The sequence below is a fragment of the Prinia subflava genome, chromosome 8, assembly GCF_021018805.1.
Source record: "Prinia subflava isolate CZ2003 ecotype Zambia chromosome 8, Cam_Psub_1.2, whole genome shotgun sequence".
In the NCBI taxonomy this organism is placed as follows: Eukaryota; Metazoa; Chordata; class Aves; order Passeriformes; family Cisticolidae; genus Prinia; species Prinia subflava.
This window is the reverse complement of record NC_086254.1, coordinates 15,834,817-15,854,576: the sequence shown is the minus strand read 5'-3', so window position 1 is coordinate 15,854,576 and position 19,760 is coordinate 15,834,817. Positions and strand designations below refer to the sequence as shown.

Genomic DNA, 19,760 nt, shown 5'->3' with positions numbered 1-19,760 from the left:
CACTCAGGGGGGTGACAGAGTCCTGCTCCCCACACTCTGGGAGGTGACAGAGTCCTGTCCCCTTGGCCATGGGGAAGTGACAACCCTTAGTCCTCCAATCCTCTGGGGAGGTGACAACCCCCAAACCCCCAGTCCCATGGGGAGGTGACAGTCCCCAATCCCCCAGCCCTGTGTGAAGGTGAAAGTCCCCCTCGGCTGTGGGGAGGTGACAGCCCCTCAGCCCCATGAGGAGGTGACAGCGACCGATTCCCCATGAGGAGGTGACAGTCCCCAATCCCCCAGTCCCATGAGGAGGTGACAGCCCCTCATCCCCTTGGGGAGGTGACATCCCCCAATCCCTGTGAGGGGGTGACAGCCCCTCATCCCATGAGGAGGTGACATCCCCCGGTCCCCATGAGGGGGTGACAGCCCCTCAGCCCGTGAGGAGGTGACAGCCCCTCAGCCCCATGAGGGGGTGACAGTCCCTCAGCCCCATGAGGAGGTGACATCCCCCGATCCCCGTGAGGGGGTGCCAGCCCCTCAGCCCCATGAGGAGGTGACATCCCTCGGTCCCCATGAGGAGGTGCCAGCCTCTGGTCCCCTTGGGGAGGTGACAGCCCCTCATCCCCGTGAGGAGGTGCCAGCCCCCGATCCCCGTGAGGAGGTGCCAGCCCCTCAGCCCCATGAGGGGGTGACATCCCCTCAGCCCGTGAGGAGGTGCCAGCCGGGCTCTCCGCGGGGCGGTGACACGCCGGTGCCGGTGGCGGTGACACGCCGGTGCCGGTGCCGGTGGCGGTGCCGGTGGCGGTGGCGGCGGGGCGGCGCCAGGCCCGGCGGGCGCGGAGCGGAGCCCGCGGCTCCCGCGGCTCCCGCGGCTCCCGGTCCCCGCCGCTGCTGCGCCTTTAACGCGGCGGCCCCGCCGCCTCCCCCGCGGCCCCGGCGGCGCTCGGCGGCGATGGCGGAGTCCGGCGGGGCCGAGTTCGGCGCGGAGCGGCCGAGCAGGTGAGCGGGGCCGGCGCGGCCTAGGCCGGGCAGCGGGGCCGGGCCCCATCGGCCCGCGGGGCCCCGCGCCTTCCCCCGGGCCCGGCCGCACGGAGCGCCGGCCCGGCCGCACGGGGAGCCGCTGCCAACGGCCCGGTGCTCCGTGCTCCGTGCTCGGTGCTCGGTGCTCGGTGCTCGGTTCTCAGTACCCGGTGCCCGGTGCTCTGTGCTCGGTTCCTGGTGCTCCGTGCTCGGTGCCCCGTGCTCGGTGCTCGGTTCTCAGTACCCGGTGCTCGGTGCCCGGTTCCCGGTGCCCGGTGCCGGTGCTCGGTGTCCCCGGGGATTATCCTGAGGGGGGCCCGCGGGAAGGGAACGGTGGTGATGAGCAGCGACGCTGTTGCTCGTGGGGTGTGTGAGGTTTGGGGTGGCTCTAAAGCAGAAAATGGTGTGACTGCTACAGTGACTCCTGTAGTGACTCCTGTAGTGACTCCTGTAGTGACTCCTGTAGTGACTCCTGTAGTGACTCCTGTAGTGACTCCCACAGTGGCTCCCGTAGTGAATCCACACAGTGAAACCCCTCAGTGAGTCCCACCCTGGGTCAGGAACCACCAGCTCTGCGGTTTTGTAAAGCCACCAGGTATTGCCGCTCCAGAGTCTCCCGATTTTTGGTGTTTCAGGCCCATTCTGCTGCCCCCCATCCCCTCTGCTGTGCCTGCAGACACCCCCAGCCCTTGATTTTGGGGAGTGGGTCACTCAGGCTTTGAGGGCAGCACAGGGTAGGTTGTACCTGTCGGGGGGTGATGTGGTACCTGTTGGCGTGAAGCTCTGGGTGTTGCAGATGGTACCTGTCAGGGTGAGATGGTATCTTTGGGGGTGATGTGGTACCTGTCAGGGTGAAGCTCTGAGTGTTGTAGGTTGTACCTGTCAGGGTGATGTGGTACCTGTCAGGGCGATGCTCTGGGTGTTGTAGGTTGTACCTGTCAGGGCGATGCTCTGGGTGCTGCAGGTGGTACTGGAGGAGTTTCTGTTCCCAGGGCTGTCCTGTGTGTCCCCATCCCCAGCCGATGTCCTCCAGTGCCCGGGCAGTTGTGTTCTCTGTCTCAGGGACATTTCCTGGCGCTGTCACCTCCCTCCAGAGCATCTCATCCTCAGCTTCACTCTGCAATAACCACCCCGTGTGTCACCCGAGGGGAAGCTCTCCAGGCATTGTTCATTCTGGAGAAGCCTCTCTGCATCCTCACCTATTTCACATCCTGTTTTTGCCTCCGTGCTGTGTCACCTGTGGCGCCTCATTTCATCCCTCTGCGCCTCCCTTTTCCTTTCTCAGACAGGAATTCCAGCACTTCTCACTCCAGGTGTTGGTAGCGCTGCTCCCCTGGCACTTGGGAGTTCCCTGGATGTGCAGCAGTGAGAAATGGAAGCAATTTGTTTCAGGGCTGTGATAAATCACCCAGGCTGGAGCTGCAGCAGTTTTGTTCCCCCATCGCTGTGTGTTTATTTTCTTTGTTAATTTTAAAGCAGAGCCCGTTGAAGTTTGGATCCTGCTTCTTGCTGGTCGGCAGTTTAAAGGTTTTTTTACTCGTTTGAAGGTGGATTTATTGGGGAACACGAGGAGAAACCTGATGGAGGACTTTGGATGTGCTGTAGGACGTGAGGAGGATTCCAAGGGCATTGGAATTCCTTGTTAGGTGCTTCCACTTGTGACTTTTTTGCACTTCTCTGCCCTCTGAGGCAGCAGGGCAGAGGCTCTGGGGCTGTTTCACACATGCCATTTGGATGGTGCACTGCAGCTCCAACGCCACGGGCACAATTTCCATCTTTGGAGGGCACAATTTCCATCTTTGGAGGGCACAATTTCCATCTTTGGAGTTGCTACCGCTTGCCCGGGAGCTGCGTGGCTGCCCCGGAGCAGGAAAATTCACTTCTCTGCTGGGATGCTGCTCTTTCATTCCACTCAGAACAGGCTGTGCAAGACAAAAGGCCCTGGACACGCTGATGGCACGAGATAAAGCCACTCCTGGGCATTGAAAAGCAAACTTCTCTTTCGAAATAAACTTGGGGTTTGGGTGGGGTTTTTTTTCCTCTCTTCCTCCTTGGGTAGAATTTCATGACTTACAAGTGGGTTTCATATTTTACTGCCAGGCCTCTTTATCACGTAGAGGGAGAGTTTCAGGCTGCAAAATTCACTCTGTGCTTTGGGATCAGGGAGAGGAAATGTGGAGATTCAGGATCCTTGGCAGGAGAAGCTTCTGGGCTTGAGCAGCGTTGGTTGAGGGGATTTTTGTGACCCTGCTTTGCACAAGGGTCACAAAAATCTGGGGAAAACATCACCCCAGATGCTGGAGAGAATCTCCCTGTGCAGGCCTGTCCATGGGAATTAACTGAGGTGTCCAGACAAGCTGCTGAGGAATTAATTGGGAATAATCCCTTGAAGGACACGTTGGAGTGTTTGCTGTGAAAACCAGGATGAGCAGGCAAGGTCTTACCACAAATGTCATCAAGGGAATGCTGACCTGAGCTTCCCAAACTTTATTTCTTCTGAGAAAGTGGTGGGAAGGAGAGAAATGTCCAGGGAGATGGAGTAAAACCACAAAGGGGGAAGACAAGAGCTGTGAGCCTGCCTTGCTCTGGTGTTCCTGTTGTCTCAGCCTCACCCTTCAATCAGACTTGATATATTTTTTTTCCCTTTTGGAGCTGAAGTGGAGTTTTCGTGGGGTTTCTAGGATCCATCCTCTGCCACATGGCAAGTTTCAGACAGATTTAGTTGTTGGATCTGGTAGACGTGGTGTAAATGTTTATGCTCGAACTGAATCGCTGTAAAAATAACTGCTGCCTGCTCTTGCAGTTTTGGGAGAGTCCCGTTTTATTTAGAGCAAAAGTAAACCTGGGGGATGCTTGAAGGGTTCCTGTCCTACCTCCAGGTGTTGTGAGGCCTTGTGAGGAGGAGCCTTGGTGGGTAAAGTGTCTCTCCCACTGTCTCACTTGTTAAGAAACGCTGGAGCTGCACAGAAATTTGGGATCTTTAGGAAAAAGCTGTCCTGGTGGCCTTGGGTGGCTCTGTGCAGGGCAGGATGGCACAAAGACAGAGCTGCCCGTGGAGCTGGGAAAAAAAAAAAATGTTTTGATGGATACAAACCTGAGTGCAGAGGGTCCAGGTGAGGGGAGGAAGGGGCTGCAAACAGATTTGAGCTGGAATTTGAGTGCTGGAGCAGCTGCTCCCACCTGCTGGGAAACCCCAATTCCTTCATTTCCATGGAAGGAACGGGGGTTTGCTGTTGTTCTCTGCTGTTCCATCACTCTGTGCTGGTTTTGCCCGAGCTCCCTGCCTGCTGCCAGGCTCTAATTTGGAGGGTGGAGGCGCAGGGAGGGCAGAGCAGCGCCTGCCCTGCACGTAGCTGCTCCTCTCCTTCTATTGCCACACGATCCATGCTGTGCCAACAGCCTGGCACCAGCCCTGGCACCTCGGGGAGAGCTGGACGTGCCCCTGACTCTTCCCAGGTGTGCAGCAGAGGGGTGAGGGTGTGGGACAAAGTGGGGAGTGGTTTTCTCACCCTGGGGACACGGCTGGCAGAGCTGGCACGGGCTGTCCCCACGGGGAAGGTGGCACAGAGCTGTGCAGAGCCCGGGCAGGTGCTGGCAGGTTTTTGGATGGACATAATGCCATGGGTCAGCTCTGCTCGGCTCCCAGGGTGACAGGGTGACACTGGAGAGGGCGCAGGGTGGCAGGGCAGTGTCCAGCAGTGCCCGTGTGGCCCTGGTGACACTTTTGGGGTGGCCTTGGTGGCTGTGCTGTGCTTCCCGACACCACTAGGTGCCTCCCGGCCTTTGCACTGCTGGGAGAGGCTCGGGAGCACCCGCTGCTCCCTCGGGCTGTTCCACAGCAGGGCACAGCTCTGGGTTTTTTGGGTTGTTTCGGATGTGGCACCGCTGTCGTTTCGCTTTGTGCACAGCAGGGTTTGACCCTGAGCTGGGGAAACGTGGAGAGTTGAAGGCAGAGCTGCCAGGGAGTGTTGGGTGTGTGAGGAGCCTGAGCTTGGGGGTGTACATGGATTTTTTGGGATGCAAACTCCACGCTCTGAGGGTCCCTGTGTGCCTGACTGTCACTGCTGTCACCCTGCCACGGTCGTGGACAGGCTCTGAGGGGTTTTTGTGTTTGCTCTGTTTGCTCCTGGCTCAGAGGGATTGGGTTTGGGGCTGATAAAAAAGAATCAACATCAAGTTGGTGGGGTTTGAGCTTCTTCCCAGTCGCTGTGACAGGAGCAGCTCGAGGTGGTGACAGGGCAGGGCGCTCTGGTGATGGTGCTGGTGGTTGTCACCTCTCTCCTGCTGTCACCTCTCTGCTGGGACCAGGCAGGACTGAGGAAAACCCCAGTGCAGGACAAAACCCTCAGTGGTAGCTCTAAATATGAAAAAAGAGAAATGGCAAATCCTTGTAATTAATCTCACTGTGACACTTTTACCCCTCCAAGCCCCAGCGTCCAAACCTGGGCTCTCCTTTTGGAACAACCAGCACCAAACTGCTTTTCCCACTGCACCAGCACAAAGATGCCTCTGGCTCTGTGACAGAAACATTTCAAAAAATCTGATTCTGGGATTTATTTTTTTGTTGTTGTTGCTGTTTTTCTTCCCCCCACAATTTGTGCTGGGTACAGCACGTCCTGCCCAGAGCCTCACGTTGAAACCCCGGGCGGTGGCAGAGTTGAACGTGTTCACATCTTTCACCCTCCACTTTTTGCTGCTCTGTTTCACCAGGCCAGCCAGCTTTTTGACAGCCATCCAGTTTTATTAGTGCAGAAACCAAAAATCCCACCTCCTTTGGCTCACAAACAACCTCCTGATTGATGCCTGGGAGCAGAGTAAATTCGTGTGTGTCTGCTGGGCCCCGAGCGAGTCCGGCTCACAAGAAAAGAAAAACAGAGATTTTGGAAATGCCTGAGACTTCTAAGGGCATTAAAAAAAAAAAAAAAAATTTAAACAAAGAAATAAATTGAAAAGCTTCTTGCTGCTTTACCTGTGGGCTGCTTTGGTTCCAGCTTGGGGGAGATGGGATGCAAATAAAGAAATCAGCAGGACCTGAGACAGAAAGAAAATTAACCAGGTGCCTCCTGGCTTCTGTAAAATCCAGCTTTAATTGCTGTTTTCACTAAGTTTCAGGTCTGAATCAGGCCTGGCTTGGCTGGCAGTGGCCAGTGTGGGAGCACAGCAGTGCCCAGTCCCATCCCAGTGCTGACCAGTCCCATCCCAGTGCTGACCAGTCCGGCTGCTGGAAGAGGGACCAGCCTTTGGGGCCTTGAAACAGAACTAAAAAAACGCTTTGTTTGCCGGGCTTTGTCCTTTTTCTTTCTTAAATACTGAATGTTTCTTTGCTCTCCCTTTGCCAAACAATAAATTCCCTTAAATTTTGAGGCTGGAGACTTTTCAAACTTTCCTCTTGCACTTGAGGCGTTTTCCAGAGGTCCATTATTTTCACACAAAGTCTCTCTCCTCCTGAAACTCAGCCCCATTTATAATCTCTTTATTTGAGCCCTGCAAATTGCCAGTCACTTCTAAACAGCGATATTAGTCTCAGGCTCTCTCCTTTTATTTATTGCTTTGATGAAAGAGACGGTGTCAGGAGTGGAAAATGAGTGGAGGCAGAGGAGGAAAATGGGAGAAATTAAGGGAAGGAGTTGGAAAAAGGAACAAAGAAATCGATTAAACGCTTTTTTTTTCATGCCCATATCTTCCTTGAGGATGATTATGTTTCGCTGGAAAACATCCCCTTCATTCTGAGTGTTAATATTTAATTAGTTGCTGATCATTAAGTGCTTATGGTTGCTAATTTGGCCGGGAAAGGCTGTAAATGCTGCTGGGAACAGAAGTAGGTTAACAGGGCAAGTATTTCTGTGCCTCGAATTCCTCCCCCCCAAACTTCCAAGGAAACTCCTTGCTGTGTCTGCTCAGAGGGATGCAAAGGCCACGGGAACGTCATCCCAAAATCCCAAACGAGACTCTGGGAAGCAGCAAAGCCTCGGGGAAGGGCTCAGCCTTTCTGCCCTAACGCAGCGTTTGTGAAGTGCTGAGAACTCATTTTCATCGTTTGGGCATGTGACAGAAAGCCTGAGGATCTGAAATATTACAGTCACCATGGCTACCAGTGACTTATCTGAGGGAGTTTGACTTTTGTTTTGATTTTAAGTGTCTTAATTGTAGTTTAAAAATCAGAATCTAAATGTATTTTTTTTTTTTACTTAGGCATGAAACTAAAGGCATTAAATGATTTGCATTATTAAAATATCTATAATGCTGCCTGTCAAAGGTTCCTAAAGAAGGTCCTTAATATTCATACCTTATGTTCTAAATAAAGTTACTCTCCAGCTTTATGGGAGTTCTGCTGCTCTCACCACAAAAAAATTCCTCGCAGGTGCCTCGCTGGCTGGTTTGCAATCCCAGCCCTTTTGTTTGGCCCTGGAAAAGCTGTGCCACTCCAAACCCGGTGATTTTCCCCCTGTTCTGCTGCTTCTCCTCCTTCCCCTCGTGTCCCCCGGCCGGGTCCCACCTCTGGGGCCGGTGTTTGTGGAAGAGTTTGGCTGCTGGAATCCTGCCCCGCTCAGGAACCCTGCCAAAACCCCCCTCGGGTTTCTCCTGCGTGAAAAATGACCCAGCACCACCTGCCCAAAAAAACAAACTGTGGGGATGCTGAGCTGGGGTGGAGAGCACCAGCCTGCCCCTCCTTCCCTGCTGTAGGAGAAGAGGAGGAACACGACAGGCAGTGGCGCAGCCAAAGATTTTTTTTTTCCTCCCTTAATTCAATCACTAAAATGTTACAATCTGTCCTGCTCTAATTCTCTCCACTTGTACTTGTGCAGCGGTTGCAAACATGCTGAAATATGAACTCATGCTCTCGGTAAGCCTTTAATTCCAGCTTTGATGTTTTTAATCATCAGTACAGATTTGGTAAAAATGATTCATTAGCTCGAAACGCATCTTGGGCTCCACGTGACGCCGCGGGGAACGGAGGAGGCAGCGCCAGGGGCCGCTTGTTCTTGGGATGTTCTTTGTGCCTGAGCTGATTCTGGAAGCGTGGCCCTCGACATCTCAGCTGGAGAGGCCTCGGGGGTGTGCAGATGCCTCCGCTCTGCATCTGGTTCTGGTCAAACCCCGGCGCTCCTCGCTCGGAGCCCGGGCCGAGGGCTCCGCTCTGGGTGCAGCAGCAGCAGGAGCAGTCCTGGCCCTGTTTGCCCTCCCAGCCTGGAACCCCTCCCTTAACCCGGGCCAGGACATCTCCTGAGCGCCAGGGTTCAGCCTGGGGCTGCCTTCCCCACGCTGAGCTCTGAGGATTGAAAGCAATCTGGCTTCGGAGACAAATCCTCAATCCCATTTCTTGTTCCCTGGTTTGAACAGGGGTGTCAGGGCTGCCATCAAATCCTCAATCCCATTTCTTGTTCCCTGGCTGGAATTGGGGTGCCAGGGCTGCCATCAAATCCTCAATCCCATTTCTTGTTCCCTGGCTGGAATTGGGGTGCCAGGGCTGCCATCAAATCCTCAATCCCATTTCTTGTTCCCTGGCTGGAATTGGGGTGCCAGGGCTGCCATCAAATCCTCAATCCCATTTCTTGTTCCCTGGCTGGAATTGGGGTCCCAGGGCTGCCATCAAATCCTCAATCCCATTTCTTGTTCCCTGGCTGGAATTGGGGTCCCAGGGCTGCCATCAAATCCTCAATCCCATTTCTTGTTCTGTGGCTGGAATTGGGGTGCCAGGGCTGCCATCAAATCCCCAATCCCATTTCTTGTTCCCTGCTTGGAGCTGGGGTGCCAGGGCTTCCATCAAATCCTCAATCCCATTTCTTGTTCCCTGGCTGGAATTGGGGTGCCAGGGCTGCCATCAAATCCTCAATCCCATTTCTTGTTCCCTGGTTTGAACAGGGGTGCCAGGGCTGCCATCAAATCCCCAATCCCATTTCTTGTTCCCTGGTAATATTTATTTATTTTTTATTTTTATATATTTATTTAAGATTTTATTTTTATGTATTTATTTAAGATTTTATTTTTATTTTTACATGTATTTTTATCTATTTTTTATTTCTATATTTTTCACTCCATGGCATCCAACTGCTGCTCCTCTTCTTCCTTCATTCCCAGCTTTGGAGTGGGAGCCGAGGCCGTGGATCCAGGCTCGTTCCCGTGTCCAGCCAAGCCTGCTCTTATCACAAATCCCCTTTTTTGATAAATTCGGGTGCAGCCCCACCCTGACCCTGCTCCAAGCCGAGGTGTTGAAGGAGCCTCTGACCACAGACACCCCCGTGAAAATCCAACTTTTCAAGGACAAAGACGAGCATCCCAAGGAAAATTCCAGAACTTTCATTTTCAATATTCCAGCCCTGCCTCCCAAGGAAAGGGAAGGAGCAGGATCAACACTTTCTCTCTCCCTGTCGTGCTGAAAGGTTTTTATCTCCCGGGCACTTTCTGAGCTGCGAGCAGGAGATGCGACTCTTCCCGAGTTTTGTCTTCCAGGCTGTTCCTGCTGTAACAAATCGTTAAGCAACAAGTTCCCTGCATTTGGAGATCTGGGATGAGATAGGGACAGCCTCACAAAGGCGCTCTCACATGTTCAAGGCTTCCTTTTGTGCTCGGGGGGTTTTATATATTTATTTTTCACTCTCTGGCATCCGACTGCTGCTCCTCTTCTTCCTTCATTCCGGGAGCCAAGGCCGTGGATCCAGGCGTGCTCCCGTGTCCAGCCAAGCCTGCTCTTATCACAAATCCCTTTTTTCTCCCCGCAGAGCAAAAACTGCCTGGTGCTGTTCTCTCACCTCTCCTCCTCCCCCTTTTGTTTTCCATAAATCCCTTGCTTGATTTCTCATGCTTTGCGTGGATTTTGTTTTGTTTCCAGCTTGTTTTTTTCTCCTTAAAATCCTTTTGGTTTTTTTTTTTTCTGGACATTAGCGATGCTTTTCTTTTGTTTTGCTTTATTTTCCCCTCCTCAGGGTATTGTGCAATCATTGGATCCTTTTATTCCATCCCTGTAAATAGACAAAGGAACCAGAACACGGAGTTTTTCCTGGAGGAGCTGTTCCATCACCTGTTGAAATGAATCCCACATCCAAACACCTTTATTCCAATGCACCACCCCGCCCTGAGCTGATCCTGTAAAAGTGAATTGAGGAAGAGGAAAAAATAAATTAAAAAAAGGGGAATATTTGTGCAGGTGACGCTGGTTGTTTGAACCTGTGCTGCCAGGGCAGTGGATCCAGCATTCCCACAGGGATGGACACCAAGGAGGGAAGAGGAAATGTCTGGAATCAGTACCAAAAAATATTAAAAAAAAGGAGAATTCCTATGAGGAGAATGGTGCAGGAGATGGAGGGTGATGGGATCTGTGGGGATCCATCCCTGTGGATTCACCTGTCCAGCCTGGGGCTGGGGCTGATGCTGTGTCCAGAGGCAGCTCCATTCCCGTGCTCTGCTGGACATTTCCTCCTTCCTCTCCCAGCAAACCCGAGCTCAGAGAGGAGCAGCAAAGGCTTTGTCGTGCTGGGAATCCTCTTCCCTCTTTTTCCCCGGGAAGAGCCGGAGTGGACAGACTTTTCTTGGCTTGCAGAGTGTGGATAAAGGTCCTGTCAGCAGCTGCCTTTTTGCTAATCCCTTTTATTCCAGCGAGGAAAGCTCCACGCTCTGCTCCGAGGCTCTTTGGAGTGCTTTGATTTTCGGGGTGGGGATTTCAGGCCGCCCATCCCGGTAGGAGCTCCCATGGATTTTGGGGCGCGTTCCCAAGCCTGAGGAGCTCGAACCAGCCCTGCCAAGGTTTGCTTTGTGCATCCCAGCGAGCTCCAGAGCCGCCCTCCCGGTGCTCTGATGGACATCCCAGATTTCCCCTCGCTCCCTCTCCCTAAAGCTTGCAGGAAATTGCAACCCGATAGGAGCGAGCCCTGTCCCTTGTCCCGCATTGTTTGAGGATTGTTTACATCCCCTTTTTTGTTATCCCATCTCCCTGACTCTTCCCTGACCTCGCCGGCTCGTTTGGTCCATTGTGTGTGGCTGTTGTTGTTCCAGGGAGCTCTGAGGGAGGAGGGTTGGAGCAAACTCTGGGATTACTCAGCCCCAGCCTACTCCTTTTTGGCTCCCTTGCTTTATTCCACCTAAATAATAATAATAACAATAACAGTGATGATAATTCCCTCTAAGTGCAGTCCTAAGTGCACTCTCCCACTGTGGGTTTGGGAGCAGCTCCTGCAGCTTCCCAGGCTCGGGATAATCTCCTTGGGATTTTTTCCATGTCACGTTTCCATAAAACATTGCTCAAAAAACGCAGACAAGGAGCAGCAGGATGCTCCTGGAAACATCAGCCCCATCCCGAGCATCGATCCCTGCGTTTCCCCAGGGTGTTGATCCCGAAAACTCGCTCAGAGCTGGATCAGATTTGCCAACGAATTTGGGATTTCCCCCGGGCGGGCTCGGGGGAATCTCGCAGTGTCGGCGGCGGGGTTGTTCCCAGAGCATCCCGCAGCCTCTCCCCCGGGCTGGGCTCCTGCTGCTCCCGCTGAGTGCATCTGAGGCCAGGCACAGCCCGGGATGCTGCTGGGGAACACGTGTGAGATGCACTGGGAGAAGGAAGCCAGGAGATGCTGACGCTGGGAGGGGACTGTTGACACCGCAGCTCAAACAGCTGACGCTCTTCAGGGCGGCCGGGCAGTATTTTGCTTTTTTTGCTCCTCTCCTGGGGGTCAGGCAGAAGGGAAGGATGAAATGGGGCTGGCAGGGCTGTCCTTGGCTGGAGCAGGGAATCCAGCAGCTGCAGGCAGGGAAGGTGGTGAGGAGAAGCTGTGGCTGTGCTCAGACTCTTGGAGAAATCGAGCTGGGAATTATTCCAGACTCTGGGAGGGGTGGAAAGGGGGCTGCTGATGGGATTTGCAGTCCCTTGACGTGCAGGTCCCTCCCAGCAGGTGAACAAGACTGAGGGGCTTCCCTGGCACCTCCCTGCTGTCCCTCTGCCCGTTCTCCAGCCGCTCTGTGTTCATTTTCGGTGTCGTGGTTGCAGCCGAGGTCAGGGGGGGACTCCGGGGCAGCTCAGCGTGGAGAGAACCAACATTCCTTGGAGATTGTGGCCCCAGGAGCTGTCTGGGTGGTGTCTGGAGCCCCGTGTGTGCTGCAGGGCTGTCAGCAGTGCCAGAGGATGGCTGGAAAATGTGGAAGTGCTCCGTGCTGGGAGAAGGGAGCTCCAGGTGCTGATGTCCCCTGGGTGGCTGTTTGAGGTGGGATTTGCCTTCCAGCCGGTCCCAGCTCCCGGCTAGGTGGGTACCTGACATTCTGTGCTCGTCTCAAACCAGGCTGTCTCTCTTGTTCTGTTTTTAGCATGGCTGACAAGAACAGCACCCTGAAATGCACGTTCTCTGCTCCTGGCCACAGCACCACGCTGCTGCAGGGACTGGCCTCGCTCCGAGCCCAGGCTCAGCTGCTTGATGTCATCCTCACTATAAATAATGAAGTGTTTCAGGTTCATAAAGTTGTCTTGGCTGCCTGCAGTGACTATTTCAGGTGAGAATCCCAGAGGGAAGCAGGCACTTCTACCTTTCCCGTGGGTTTGCTGTGTCCCCATCCTCCCCCACCCCAAGCTCCCCACCACAGCCCAAAAGCCCCACAGGAGCCTTTGGAGTTTGCTTTGCTCCACGGGTGTCCTGCAGGCAGGTGGAGGTTCAGGATCAGTCCCTCTGCACTCAGGATTGTTCAACTCCAGCTGCTGGGCCAGGGCAGGAGTCCAGGCTCAGGTTTTGACCCCACCTGGGCAGGTGTTGGTGCTGTGGAGTCGCTTTGGAGCTAATTTGGAAGGGGCAGTGAGGGCTGCAGGATGAGGCACCGCACCCTCCTGTTCTCTTGAACCACCACTGCTGTGTCTGGAGGGCACCAAGGGCCTCGTGTGATCCCCCCAGACCTGGGAGAATCGTCCCAGAAAACCAAAGCACTGTGAGGAGCCAACTGCAGGGCAGGGAATTCAGTCCCGAGTGAAAATGGGTGTTTTATCCATCCTGCCTCTGTCACAGAATCACGGAATCGTGGCTCAGGTTAGAAAAGATCCCCAAGGTCATCAAGCTCAGCCTTGTCCCCAGCCCAGAGCTCTGAGTGCCACCTCCAGGAGCTCCTTGGACACCTCCAGGGATGGGAATTCCAAACCTCCCTGGGCAGCCCCTGCCAAACCCTGACCACCCTTTCCATAGGGAAATTTTCCTGATATCCAACCTGAGCCTCCCCTGGGCCAGCCTGAGGCCGTTCCCTCTTGTCCTGCTGTCCCCTGGGAGCAGAGCCCGGCTGTCCCCTCCTGTCAGGGGCTGTGCAGAGCCAGGGGGTCCCTCCTGAGTCCCCTTTTCTCCTCCTGGATCCCCTCAGCTGCTCCTCAGGACTGACTCTCCCTGTGAAACCCTCCTGGGACGGCTCTGACTGGGAATGGCTTCGGGTCTGGGATAATTTTGGGGCAGCACAAACTGAGGGATGTGCTGGGAGCAGGGAAGGCTCAGACTCATGGAGAACTCGAGCTGGGAATTATTCCAGACTCTGGGAGGGGTGGAAAGGGGGCTGCTGATGGGATTTGCAGTCCCTTGACATGCAGGTCCCTCCCTGCAGGTGAACAAGATTGAGGGGCTTCCGTGGCATCTCCCCGCTGTCCCTCTGCCCGTTATCCAGCCCCTCTGCGTTCATTTTCCAGGCTCTTCCCTCCTCTTTTCCTGGGGTGACACAAACCTTCCAGGCTTATCCACAATTAATCCTGGAGCTGCTCTCCCCACAGCTGCTAATGGCTCTGTTTTATTCCTCCCCTCTGGTGCAGGGCCACTGCCAGGGTGGTTTCACTCATCGCTGAGTAGGTTCCTCCTCAGAACTTCAGAGGTGCTAAAGAAGGTTGTCCTGGGGAACAATGGCAGAATAATCCAGCTTTTGAAAACACTCTGTGGGTTTTTTATTTTTTTTGCCTGCGGGAAGGGGGAGGGAAAAAGAGTGAAATCGAGGCATTTATATAATCAGCATTTTAGAACCATAACACTTTTTGGAAGGGAGTTGCGTTCTAGTTGATGATTTGTCTTCAGCATGGCAACAATGAAGGTTTTCCCCTCCCAGCTCAGCTGGTGCAGGAGCACAGGGCAGGGAGCAGGGCTGGGACATGGGATGTGCAGGGATTTCAGCAGAATTCTCTCATCTGCTGCACGGACAAAGAATTGGGACCAGCGTTCCTGGTCACTCTCACATGCAGGTATTTCCTTCTTTAGGTCATTTAGGATTTCTTGGGTTTATGCAGCAGGTTTTCTAGCCTGGTTTGGACAGGAAACTTGGAGCTCCTGGCTTCTGACAGTGTTCCCAAGATATTCCTTTATTCCTGTGTCTGGTCAGCATTTTTTGGGGCTGACTCGCACCTTGGAGTCGGCGCAGGCGGCTCTGGTGACACCACGGATTTACCTTTCCCACGGAAAAGAGCAGGTGGAAAAAAAACCAGCCCAAAATGTGCAGTTTTAGGACCTTTTGTGTGACAATTCATGGATTTGGTGGGACGTTCGTGCAGTGGCAGGGAGCGGTGGCACTGCCCGTCACCTGCTCTGATTTTGCCTCACCCACAACTGCTCTACCACTGCTCCCTGAGCACCACGGCCACCCCTGGGCAACAAAACCCTCTGGAACGGGCTGTAAATAGCCCAAAGGGGCAAAAGTGGCCCAAACCCCACAGGTGCAGCCCTGTCCCCGGCGCTGGGAGCCGCAGCCTCGCAGCCCTCGGTGTGGAATGTGCTTCCTGTGGAATTTAGGAGCCTCCCAAGGAGCTGATCCAGGCCCTGAGCTCTGCGTGGCCTGGGCGAGCACAGCTGTGCTGTAACTGAGCCTTTTCCCCCCGATTTTTGTTTAATTGCCTGTCAGCCCCCTGCCGCCGGCCACGCCGGAGGGGCCGCGGCTCCCGTTCCTGCAGGCCTTGGGAAGGAGCCGTGCAGGAGGGGAGGCTCTGCTGGAGGCCAGAGCTGCTGTGAGATGTGTTGCACCTGCAATTTTTGAGCATTTCGTAGTTCCCTGTGAGGTAAGGGGATCACAGGGCCTACAGGCCTTGCTGCCAGGAATCACTGGAGTGTTCCTTCCTTGTGCTCCCAACCCTGAACCTAAAACCCTTCGGGGTGCAGCTCCCAATCTCTGCTGCTGCAGATCCTTTTTGTTGGATATCACCGATCCATTGGTGTCCAGAATTGTTCACTCCCTGCCCTGGCAGCCCTGCCTCCTCCTGGAGCTTGGTCCTGTGGTCTGCTCTTATTCCTGCTGCCAGTGGGATTGCAGAAAACTTCTCCAGTTGCTGAATATTCCTGTTTATGCAAGCCTTATGTAAGTCATCGCACACTCTCGTTTCTCCTGGCTCATAGAGATTTAGCCTTGATTTATTCCCCCCTTCCCCACCCTGAGAGTGTTAAATAAACCCCAATTCTGATCGAATTAGAAAGTGCTGCATTTTTGCATAAACTGGGGGGGTATTTTTCTGTGTTGCTGACCCGCAGGGCGATGTTCACGGGCGGGATGAGAGAGGCCAGCCAGGACGTGATCGAGCTCAAGGGCGTGTCCGCCAAGGGCCTGAAGCACATCATCGACTTCGCCTACAGCGCCGAGGTGACGCTGGACCTCGACTGCATCCAGGACGTGCTGGGAGCCGCCGTCTTCCTGCAGATGGTGCCCGTGGTGGAGCTGTGCGAGGAGTTCCTCAAGTCGGCCATGAGCGTGGAGACGTGCCTCAACATCGGCCAGATGGCCACCACCTTCAGCCTGGCCTCCCTCAAGGAATCCGTGGACGCCTTCACCTTCAGGCACTTCCTGCAGATCTCCGAGGAGGAGGACTTCCTCCACCTGCCCCTGGAGCGCCTGGTGTTCTTCCTGCAGAGCAACAAGCTCAAGAGCTGCAGCGAGATCGAGCTGTTCCGCGCCGCCGTGCGCTGGCTGCAGTTCGACCCGGCGCGCCGCGCCGGCGCCAGCCAGGTGCTGCGCCACATCCGCTTCCCGCTGATGAAATCCTCGGAGCTGGTGGACAGCGTGCAGACCCTGGACATCATGGTGGAGGACGTGCTGTGCCGCCAGTACCTGCTGGAGGCCTTCAACTACCAGATCCTGCCCTTCCGGCAGCACGAGATGCAGTCGCCGCGCACGGCCGTGCGCTCGGACGTGCTGTCCCTCGTCACCTTCGGTGGCACGCCCTACACCGACAACGACCGCACCGTCAGCTCCAAGGTGTTCTGCCTGCCCGACGCCGGCGGCCGCCAGTTCCGCCAGCTCACCGAGATGGAGGTGGGCAGCAGCCACTCCTGCGTGGCCGTGCTGGACAACTTCGTCTACCTGGTTGGGGGCCAGCAGCTGCAGTACCGCAGCGGGGAGGGCGCCGTGGACGTGTCCTACCGCTACGACCCCCACCTCAACCAGTGGCTGCGCATCCAGGCCATGCAGGAGAGCAGGATCCAGTTCCAGCTCAACGTGCTGCGCGGCATGGTGTACGCCACGGGCGGCCGCAACCGCTCGGGCAGCCTGGCCTCGGTGGAGAAGTACAGCCCCAAGGACAACGAGTGGAGCTACGTGTGCTCGCTGAAGCGCAGGACGTGGGGCCACGCCGGCGCCACGGCGGGCGACAGGCTCTACATCTCGGGGGGCTACGGCATCTCCGTGGAGGACAAGAAGGCGCTGCACTGTTACGACCCCGCCGCCGACCAGTGGGAGTTTAAGAGCCCCATGAACGAGCCCAGGGTGCTGCACGCCATGGTGGGCTCCGGGGGCAGGATTTACGCCCTGGGGGGACGCATGGACCACGTGGATCGGTGCTTTGATGTCCTGGCCGTGGAGTATTACGTGCCCGAGACGGACCAGTGGACCACGGTGAGCCCGATGCGCGCGGGGCAGTCGGAGGCCGGCTGCTGCCTCCTGGAGAAGAAGATTTACATCGTGGGCGGCTACAACTGGCACCTGAACAACGTCACCAGCATCGTGCAGGTCTACAACACCGAGACGGACGAGTGGGAGAGGGACCTGCACTTCCCTGAGTCTTTTGCTGGCATTGCCTGTGCCCCTGTCATCCTCCCGCAGGTGACGGGACAGAGGTGACTCCGGGGCTGTGGGACAGAGAAGGAGGAACAGCCCCGGGCTCCCTGCTCCAGAAAGTTCCTCCTGCTGCCTGGGGAGTCCTGGTGGAGCAGCTCCATCGGCAGCACAGGCGGGCTGAGCAGATTTTACAACTGGGAAAAGCTTTTCCCTCCTCTCCCTCTCGTTTATTTTCTGGTGGGGGTTGTTGCATTTCGCCAACTTCTCGTGTTTTTACACAAATGTCGGCGGCTCAGGAGTCACTCAGCACTGGGGTCTTGTTTCCAAGAGATCAGGTAGGGTCGTTTTATTTTTATCAATAGCTCCAAAAATAAAAGAAAATCGTCCTGCGTCGCTTTGTCGGTTTTTTAGGAAAAAAAGAAACTAAACCAAACCAAAACCTGTGTAACACACTGACCTCCAGAAGCAATAAAAGGACAGGGGGAGCTACGAGAGCTCAGGTGCTTGGATTAGGAAAGCAGAGCCCTGTTTTTCAAAGGTGGCTTTTCCTTTTTTTCCCTTCCTGCAGAAGGGAATGTTTATCCCTGCACACCTCTGGCCTTCGCTGCTTGGATCTCGCTGCAAATCCTCGCCCCCTCCGGCTCCCCTAGTGCAGAAATTCTCCCTTAATTGGGGCGTGCAGAGTTTGCAGCACTAAAGCCATGGTGAAAGCTTGATTATATATAAACAGGCATGATTATTTGGGTTTAGAAGTGCCAAAAAATCTGGCTACCCTGGCAATAAGAGCTCTGCAGTCGTCCATGAGTGAAGCCAAGAGCTCCTGCAGATCCTGGGTCAGGATTTTCACCTTTCCCAGCACCTCCATCCCGACTCTTGCTCCAGGAAAGGAGGTGGGTGCTACTCCTGCAGCAGCTGGAAGGTTTTCTTCCCTGCCATGTGAACGAGCTGCTCAGCATCCCAAAGTGATGGGAGTCCCAGTGGAATGTGGTTTTGTTGCTGTGGTGGTGTTTTGAATTAAGAGATTGGTTTGAGATGGCGCTGTCATTTTTGTGAAATCTTCACTGCACAGGACACTTCCTGAACTTTCCTCTCCTCCAAGCCATTTTCCTTATTTAATTTGACGAATGAATTGCAGAAATCTCTGTTTTTATCAGGAATTCCGTTTCCAAGGGCTTCGTTTTGTATCTGTGTCAGCTTGATTTGGATGCACACCGTCTCCTTTTGTAGAGAAGCTGTTGCATTCTGCTGTGAAATAAATCCTGGGCTGCAACCTTTAGTGACAACTCGTGATGTGTGGTGTGCTGATGAATCCTTGAGGGCTCTGTGTGAAGCAGGAACTCCACACCTTGGAGATTTTTCTGGAATTCTTGGGATCAGAGCTCCTCTGGGTAGGGTGCATTCTGAATTTCAGATAAAAGCCGTGCAGGATCTCCTCCCTTCCTCTCCATTTGCTGGCCTGCCAATAATAAATCGATAAAAGGGACATGTTGCTGTGTGGAATGCTGCACTTGGAGGGTGCTCAGGCACTTCATTCACTCCTTTTCTCTGCTCCTTTGGCCTGGGACGGGCTTGGCAGAGGCAGGAGATGCTGACAGGATGAGCTGGAGCTCAGTTCCAGCTTCACAGTTAACAAAAGAGTGGATTTTCCTCGCTGAACGCTTCCACATGTCGATAAAAATGATATTTCTCAGGTTGGTAGCACAGGGAGGGGTTCCTCCCTTTCCCACGTGCAAGAATCCTCTTCTGAGGGGGTCATTCCTTCACCCAGAGCCACAGGCAGGGGGTTAGGTGGGATATTCGGGATAAATCCTTCTCTGGAGGGGTTCCCAGAGAAGCTGTGCATCCCTGGCAGTGTCCAAGGCCAGCCTGGAGCCACCGGGGACAGCACAAAGTGTCCCCATGGCAGGGCTGGCACTGGATGGGCTTGAAGGTCCCTCCCAACCCAACCCACTCCGGGATTCCGTGGTTCTGTAGCACTCAGGTGTTCTTCCCTGTTTTATTTCAAATTTCCCCGGCTCCTGTGGCAGCAGGGGATGGTTTGGGTGCTCTCCAACCCCTGAGTGTGGTTCCCACCCCGCACACGCCCGGAATCTGTGTGGAGACCACCCCTGGAATCTCCTCCTGAGGAAACCAAGGCTGCCTTTTCCCCTCAGCCCCTCAGGTAGGTGTGGGTGTGCTGGGGGGAGAGAGGAAAATCCTTGGAAAACACAGAAAAGCCTGCCTGGTCTCCCTTTCAAGGACAACCTTGCCAAAATAAATCCAGGTATTCATTCCTGTTGGAAGCGTTGCATTGCAGACAGGAGGATGCACAAAGCCCTTCTGGAATTCTATTTATTAAACGATTGCTTGCCATGAAGGAAAACTCACCTGGGATTCCCATTCCCATTCCCATTCCCATTCCCATTCCCATTCCCATTCCCATCCCCGTTCCCATTCCCATTCCCATTCCCATTCCCATTTCCCATTCCCATTCCCCTTCCCATTCCCATTCCCATTTCCCATTCCCATTCCCATTCCCATTCCCATCCCCATTCCCGTTCCTGTTCCCGTTCCCATCCCCATCCCCATTCCTATTTCCCATTCCCATTCCCATTCCCATTCCCATCCCCATTCCCATTCCCATTCCCATTTCCCATTCCCATTCCCATTCCCATTCCCATTCCCATTCCCATCCCCATCCCCATTCCCATCCCCATTCCCATCCCCATTCCCGTTCCTGTTCCCGTTCCCATTCCCATTCCCGTTCCTGTTCCCGTTCCCATTCCCATTCCCATTCCCATTCCCGTTCCTGT

General features: G+C 54.6%; 1 protein-coding gene across 3 annotated transcripts; it reads left to right on the top strand.

Annotated features, from left to right (window-relative positions):
* The first annotated feature begins 724 nt into the window (after nucleotides 1-724).
* KLHL26 (kelch like family member 26) lies at nucleotides 725-19,373 on the top strand. Of its 3 annotated transcripts, none has more exons than XM_063403455.1 (3): nucleotides 725-981; nucleotides 12,292-12,474; nucleotides 15,450-19,373. In XM_063403455.1, the coding sequence occupies exons 1-3, from the start codon at nucleotides 935-937 to the stop codon at nucleotides 17,029-17,031; spliced, it is 1,812 nt and encodes a 603-aa protein (XP_063259525.1). In that variant the 5' UTR covers nucleotides 725-934; the 3' UTR covers nucleotides 17,032-19,373. The 3 variants fall into 3 exon arrangements, with proteins under 3 accessions (XP_063259525.1, XP_063259527.1, XP_063259526.1); XM_063403456.1 differs by lacking the exon at nucleotides 725-981 and adding an exon at nucleotides 11,995-12,161; XM_063403457.1 differs by lacking the exon at nucleotides 12,292-12,474.
* Nucleotides 19,374-19,760: the final 387 nt, after the last annotated feature.